The 7985-nt window shown below is 39.8% G+C and overlaps 2 protein-coding genes across 2 annotated transcripts in view; both read left to right on the top strand.

Moving 5' to 3' along the window:
* Positions 1-82: 82 nt before the first annotated feature.
* On the top strand, positions 83-5702 carry prkab1a (protein kinase, AMP-activated, beta 1 non-catalytic subunit, a). Its single transcript, XM_035668071.1, has 8 exons — positions 83-187; positions 1761-1943; positions 2297-2466; positions 2756-2849; positions 3333-3447; positions 3586-3719; positions 3953-4021; positions 5514-5702. The coding sequence occupies exons 2-8, from the start codon at positions 1794-1796 to the stop codon at positions 5589-5591; spliced, it is 810 nt and encodes a 269-aa protein (XP_035523964.1). The 5' UTR covers positions 83-187; positions 1761-1793; the 3' UTR covers positions 5592-5702.
* The window catches only part of LOC118332677 (phospholipase A2, minor isoenzyme-like), a 10285-nt gene continuing 2393 nt past the window's right edge, over positions 94-7985 (top strand). The window contains exon 1 of the mRNA XM_035668072.1: positions 94-187. The gene's annotated coding sequence lies outside the window, so the exon portion shown is untranslated. The remainder of the gene's footprint in view (positions 188-7985) is intronic.

Raw genomic sequence — 7985 nt, 5'->3', positions numbered from 1 at the left:
TGTGCATGTGGGGCTGATTATTCAGCAGTGTTTAATTATGGGAGGCTTGTTTTTAATGTTTGATCTATTGCGCGTGCGCAAAGCAGGGGGTGTGTTTGTTTAGCATGACGAAATGTTTTGTTTTGTTCTCCGGTGAAATGAGTCTGAGGAGCTAAAGCTGGCAGCTACGACGGCAAACGCTTTTCAGGTAAAAGGCTTCACGACTGTCTGTATGTATAGTCGGTGCATGCATTGTTTGAACTGGTAGCTCCTCCGTGTAGCAGCCAGTAGTTGCGTTTATATTAACAGGACGTCCAGCCGGCTAACAACACACTGATGATAGCTAGCTGCTAACCAACGTTAGCTTTAGTAAACTACACCGTCTGCCAGCTCTTATTGCTCCTGAGGCATGGACCCGAAATGAACTATCTGCAGCCCAGCCAATACGAGCGAAATCAAGCGATAATCTCACGAGTAATTGAGTTTATTTTTGTGCTTTCGGCTTTTAAGATGAGCTAACGGAGCGTCTACCTGCCTCTGCTGGCTAATGTCAACATTACGCTGCGCCTGTCGCTGGTGGAGTGGACATGAAGTCGTGGCACAGCGTTAATGCTGCTGCATCTTATTACTTCTTCATATGATTATTGTCGGAACACCATGTCTGTTGCTTTATTCAAAAGCGTGTTACTGTCATACAGTGGAAAAAATACCCTGGGAAAACTGCTTTTGTTCTTAATGGCATTAATATAAAATAAGAGCTTTTGGTAAATCGTTATCTGATGTGTTTGTTTTTGGTATATTACACCAGAACAGCTAGTAACACGAGCCCTCACGTAACCTTAAACTGTGTTTTAGTATTAATGACAACAAACAGTACTGCATCACCAAACATGTTCCAGTAACACTTGTTGGAAATGATAAAAAGAAATGATGTTGCTTTAAATCTATTTAATTTCTAAGTCTTTTCACAATTTGAAACAACCTTTCAAGGTCATCTCTGGCAGTTGGTTTCACTTCATATGAAACTCAATATGCACTCATCCTGGAAATGGGTAATCCATTACTGTAAATGCCAAATCTGCATTTATTTTGTCAAGGTTATGTTACCCTTGCTTACTAACACAGCCAATATAATAATCTTGATTGTTTTATACGGTAGTTAAATGAAGGTAGGGAAACTGTTCAGAACAAACACAGTGTTATAGTCTGACAATGGTAAAGGTCCTTTAATGAGAGTAGATATCATGCTGAAAGAAATGCTATGCAAGGATAATTCGGAGCCTAGCATAACAAAATGCTTCAAGTAGAACAATGCGGGCGCCTGGCGGGTGGTGCACTGACAAATGCTCGTCCAGTTCCATTCAGTTCCCGCAGCTGCAGAGATTGTGTTAAGATCATACAGTAGGTTTTGTTCTTAAAGCCGTATTGTGCAAAGACCTGGTAAATTCAGCTGTCAGATGTGGACTATAAGCCTGCCAAGTCCCTCTACGTGGTTCTACGTGGTTCTGAGTCTGACCCACGGCTGCTCGTCATTTGCCACCATTTTAGTTCACTTGTCCTGCCGGTGCACTCATTGTAAATCATTCTAGGTAGTCCTCAAGGTGTAACTTTTTTTTTATCTTTCTCATTTGAGTCATGCGATCTTAAAAAGCAACTTTTTATTGCCAGTGCTCCAGCAGCTGCTATTAATGATTAATGACCTTATTTGAAAAAAAGAAATGTCAGATATTGTGCGTTGTTCTCTGAGTTGCTGCTTAGCTGTAAAACTCCTGCTCACTCAGTGACTTTGCACCAGCCCACAAGAAGACAAAGCCATGGGGAATACAAGCAGCGAGAGGGCTGCCATGGGCCAGGGGGAGAAGGCTCAGCGGAGGGACAGCAGGGGTACCAAGGAGGGAGAGAGGCCAAAAATTCTGATGGACAGCCCAGAGGATGCAGATATTTTTCACGGTGAAGACATGAAAGTAAGTTGTGCTGCTATCACAGATAGTTTATCTGTTGCCAGCATGGTTCTGCCCCAAGACATTTTATATGTCAGATAAATTATAAATCCGTTAGTTCCGCACTGTTTGAAATATTTTTTGCACTCCATGTTTCTTTCTTGCATACTGCATATAGTGTATGTATTTTCATTATAGTTCTTTATATTTTCTATTATATCTTCATCATTTTATTTTAATATTCTTCATCATATTTTTACACTTCTCTACGTTTTGCACTGCTCCCTTGTGCTGCTGTGTCAAACTTGAATTTCTCCCACGGGGGAATCAATAAAGGAGCATCTTAATGAATGCTTGTTGTTTGATTGGTATTTCAGGCTCCTTTAGAGAAAGAGGAGTTCCTTGCATGGCAGCAAGACTTGGAAGCAGATGACAAAGGGCCGACTTTAGACCGACCGACGGTCTTTCGGTGGACAGGAGATGGAAAGGAAGTCTACATCTCTGGATCCTTCAACAACTGGGCCAACAAGATTCCCCTTATAAGAAGGTGATCAGGCGTCCTAAACTCAATTTTTTTTCTATTATAATTCCAGACTCATTACTAGCTGTTTTATAGGAAAACGTTAACCATTTGCCATTTAAACTAACAACAGTCGACACTCATAAAACATCTCTGAATGGTTTTGTAGGCCCAGTTCAATGACTTGAAAGAATGACTTTAAATTTAGCTCCCTAACTAGCGGGCATACATATTATTGATGTGGTTAAAGACCTATGGAGAAATACTGTGTTAACTCTCTTTTGTGCCAAATGCTCTCTCTTGTCATCTGTCAAAGTCAGAACACCTTTGTGGCCATTGTTGATCTACCTGAAGGGGAGCATCAGTACAAGTTTTATGTGGATGGCCAGTGGACCCACGACCCAGCTGAGGTCAGCAGTTCTTCTCCATTATCTAGACCATATCTATTACGCTATGTATTTAACAAGCAATTAGGGCTGCACGACATGGTAAAAATGTCATATTGGGATACAGATAATGCGATTGTGATATGATTCACGATTAGTGTGGGACTAAAATTTTACCTATTAAAATTCAAGGGACTGTACCAAACAAACATGTTCTCTTAAATCTGGAGAAGAAGATTTGTAGGCCAGGGCACCTTTTCAGAATTACAGTACTTCATTATAATTCTCTTTTGTCACCCCTGCAAATTGGATATAGCATTTGGAGATATTGCCAATATGTACATATTATCAATGTGCAGCCCTACAAGCAATTAGAGTTGAATTATTGTTGACCTGTAATTTGCCTTGCCTTAGACAGTGGTTATTAATAATAGAAATGATACTGTGTCTGGCTGGTTTATACTTTTGGGCTTGTTGTGAATTTGATTGTCTCGTGTTTCCTCACAGCCAGTTATAACCAGTCAACTTGGGACAGTCAACAACGTCATCCAGGTGAAGAAAACTGACTTTGAGGTGTTCGACGCTCTAATGGTAGACTCGCAGAAATGCTCTGACATGTCAGGTGAGTGCTCCAGATTCAGTGATGTGTATCGCAGTGCCTTTTTTGCGAAAAGGAGGCTTTGATTTATAAACAGGTCTGTGGAAAGGTTCGAAAATGATGTTCCACTCTCTCTCTGCCTCTCCTCCTTTCCCCAATCAGACCTCTCTAGCTCTCCTCCCGGGCCGTATCACCAGGATGCCTATGTACCTAAACAGGAAGAAAAGATTAAGTCTCCACCCATACTCCCACCTCACCTGTTACAGGTCATCCTCAACAAAGACACTGGAATTTCTGTAAGTAGCTCACAATTGTTTTCCTGAAATAATGAACTTCTTGTTCTTTATTTTGTGCTGTAACTGTCACATGACAATATATAGATAATGTAGTCCAAATATTTAATAGGTTTTTTGAAAAAGAAGCATTTCTGTCATAGACGTTTGTCAAGCATTGAACAACGTCTCTATATGTATCTAAAGATCTACAGAATTCAGTAGAAACATTAAACATGTTTTTTTTTCATATCCAGTGTGACCCTGCATTACTCCCAGAACCCAACCATGTCATGCTCAACCACCTCTATGCTCTCTCCATTAAGGTAAGGTCTCAAGTTGACTGAATCACACCCCAAACATTTTTTGTTTTGCTATTATTCAGCGCCATGTGGCTGCTGGAATGTGGGAATACTTTCCATGGCGACACTTGATAAATGACCAGCTGTGAGTTGCTGCAGCTGATAGTGAGCTTGCATGTAGCTTGCGCAGCAGATCGTATATATGGAGTGCCGACAATGATAACAGGCTGCTAATAGGCGAGCTGAAGGACAGATGATTGCCCCTTTTCCCACATTGTGGCAGGAAAAACAAACTAAAGGTGCATGTTGAGCTATAAATACTAACAGCTGTGTCAGAAAGTAAAAAAAAAAAATACACACAAGCAAGAGTCTAACCCACACACAGTATTTTCCATTTCAGCTGACAGCAGTAGTAGTAGTTCTTGACTTATATTGCAGTAGGCTTAGTTTGTAAGGATTGTTTTTGTTTTTAGTATGTATCTTTCTCTTGCAAGCAACTCAGGCGTCAGGAGCTTTGCAGCTGTAATAAAAAACACTTGTACAGGAGCAGATAAAATGCTGCAGTGTACCTACAGTATATAAACAAAAAAATAAACAAGACCATTCTTGTGTTATTTTCAAGATGCTAAAAATTCCCAAATCATGCTGACTGCTGACTCCCTTTGTTATGGCTTACAGCTGCAGCTAAATGGCATGCTTATTGGATCATTTCATAGCTATTAGACTGAAATAAGCTGAATAGAAAGCCATATTTTTTTCCTGCAAAATATTAGAATAAACAGGGCACTACAAGAAAAACTATGGGACGTTGGGGAGTGGGGACACCTGACCTGTACTGTGTGCAATTGGAATCAGAGCTTTTCCCATTCAACAAGAACAGCATGCTAAAAGGAAAAATGTCCCATCATTTACAGTAGATCATTTTCACTAACAATGGGTTGGTGACCCCCATCAATAAGGCTGCACCTTCTGCAGCTGCTTCACAATATAAGCCCTCCTGTGACTCACTGGTGAAAGACCTTTAAAAGAAACACTAACCTGTCCGTACATACACTGAAACAGTTTTTACTTTCTGTAATTATTCCTTCTGTTCATAGTCTCTCTTGTTGGAAAAGTGCGGGTGAAGCAAGTGAGTTGCAATCTGCAGCTACACCACTAGATGCCACTAAATCCTACACATGGGTCCTAACAGCAGTAGACTGTATTGCAGCTTGATAGCTACAGAAGAGTCTCTCTCTCTATGAAATTAAGAACAGGAATATAGGAGTGGTAGACATTATATTGCCTCATTGTTGACAGGGATTACTGAGCAGAGTGGGTTGTCAAGATTAGTGGGTGGTCCTCCCACTAATCTCTGTGGTTTACAGTATAGTGGCACTGCAAATAGTACTTACTGTATGACTGATAGCGTTGCTCCCATTGGCCCACTTGTATCTAAGCTGTAAGCATGCATTTCATTGTTTACAATGTATCTGTACAGTACATTTTTCCTCCATGTTATCTTTCTCCTTTACAGGATGGAGTGATGGTGCTCAGTGCGACACATCGCTATAAGAAGAAGTATGTCACCACCTTACTATATAAGCCCATCTGATTGAAGACTGACTTTTTAATCCTGCCCGAGTGTGTCAACTGTACACTGAGTATACAACATATTAGCTCCATCTGTTCTTTCCATAACAGAGAGAGAGAGAGCACCCCCCCGGTGAATTCCAGGCGTATTATTGGCTCAGACATTTCAAAAACACATGGCCCAGAATGGCCAGTGTTGGGACCACTTGTATCCAGCGGTCACCTGGATAAGAATCTCAGATTAACCTAAAGCTAATCAGAGGTTAACAGCTCTATGACTATATCTTGTACACTCACTGTATATCAAGCTATTGTACACATCTGTTTAGGATCATAAACGTCACTCAGTTGCTCCAATCCTACATAATCTGCCTTTATTTGTTCACGGATTGCCCTCTGTAGTTTGCAGCAGCACTATCTTTGCTTAGTAGACATAGAGCGGCGGTAATTATGAGGTAGGACAATATGTCTGTGATCACAACAGATGTAAATGTAATGAGGGTGATTGGTAATGCTGGGAAGATGTGACTGAAAGTTCTCAGATATATGAGGTTGCTTTGGTGTTTCCCAGGAGGGAAAGACAACAGATGTACAATCAAGAATGTGAATGTTGAGGTCAAAGAAAGAAAAAATGCACTGCAGTAGTTTTCCACTGTTTTTTTTTGCCTGTTTATTTAATGATAATCACACAGCGCACAGCAGATATTTTCTATTTTCTAAGTATTCAGTGATGTATTTTTTTTCTACTTTGGTTGATGATGTGGTTTGTTTTGTTCTCCTTCTGTAGTTAGTTGCAGTGTTGTGGTCCAGACCATTCCAGTCAAAATGTAGAAAGTTAAGACCAAAACCATAACCAGTTATAATTTTTTTAGAAATGCATTTTAGAATGACTTTATTAGTTTTGCACTATGATGATAAACATTTATTTTTGAAGTAAGTAATGCATACAGTGTATGTACACTTACAGCACAACAGTATATCGGAAGAATAATGCTTATCATCCTTTTGAGCGTCTGAGCAGGTTTAGCAGTCTTCACACTGATTTACCACTACACAGGTAACATGATTTCCCTTCTTTCATACAGTGTATACACATTCCAAAAAACAAGAGTCCCACCAGGTAAATGTTAATTGTTTAGTAGCATCGTTAAAGCACGTGTCCACAGGATCAGTCGTTTCCACGCGGCCCATTCATTTTCTATGTGAGCAGCCGTGCGCTGCGGTGCTTTTTGAGGGACAGGATGCCATGTTTACTGCCCCTCATTTGCATAAGGTAGAGGTCTTTGCTACTTCATGCACATCAGGGGCGTCCTGTAACGCAACTTGCCACATCTGGAAACTCATGAAAAACTTTGAAACTAACGTAACATTGTAATGTTGTCTATGTAAAATGAAGACAGATTCAGGAACTGCATGGCATATTTCTCACTTAAAATGTCTTCAGGAACACATTACGGAGAACTATTTCTGTAAAATAAGAGAAAGTTTCCAAACAAGCTGCCATGTTGATCCATTTGGAAATCCCGGAGCAGAAAGCGTTTGTCCAATCAGATGCAGCCAGCAGCAATCAATGCTGGGAAGCGGTGCCACCCTTCGCGTCCAAAAACTCCCCTGTGGACTAGTGCCACCAGTTTCTGTTAAGTGACATTTGAGATGAATTCATGGTTGAGGAGAAAACGCGTATACATGAAGATATTTGACAATTAAAAACACAGTAGGGGAAAAACAGTCATATGACAAACACTGTCTGAAAGAACCACTGATGGTTCTGAACACTGATGAGAGACGAGCATAGGCTCACGTGACTGAGTACTGTTACTGAACATTTATTTTTCATAGTTAGCGTGTACTGTTAATGCTCTGTCTACATTTCATGAAGTTTGAATAGAATGGATTTTGAGTTAAAGGTATGACTTTATCAATTTATCATCAAATATAGTGGTATGATTGCCACTAACAAATGAGACCATGATGTTCATTATTTTAGTTCTTTGTTAGGCCAGTAGAGGCTGACAGTCTCCTCAGTGAAGGTCTCCTTTGTTTGTGTTACTTCTGCTAGTGTCCGAACTACCATGGTAATGATGGATTGATGTGAAAATGTTAGAACCTTAAATAAATTGCAGTATCAATAAAATGTCGTTGACCCTTTGAACCATGTGTGAATCCATTTTCCATTTTGAAAGAAATTTGTATTAAAGATTGATTTACAAATTCATATGCAGTTCTGTTTTTTTATTGTCTTGTCGCTCTTTAGGTCAACAATAAGAATAATTGACTGACTTTTGTGTTTATGAAAATTATAATGTAAATATATACTTGTGTATTGTCAGCCTCATTCGAATACTCCAGAGATACAAACAAAGAATGTTAAATATATGTAATTTTTTAAAATTTTGCTGCCTAATTTTGCCTACAT

Source organism: Morone saxatilis, unplaced genomic scaffold (assembly GCF_004916995.1).
Source record: "Morone saxatilis isolate NCDOM2014 unplaced genomic scaffold, NCSU_SB_2.0 Contig21, whole genome shotgun sequence".
Lineage (NCBI taxonomy): Eukaryota > Metazoa > Chordata > Actinopteri > Moronidae > Morone > Morone saxatilis.
Note: the sequence above shows the minus strand (reverse complement) of the source record. Positions and strands in the feature narration are given on the sequence as shown.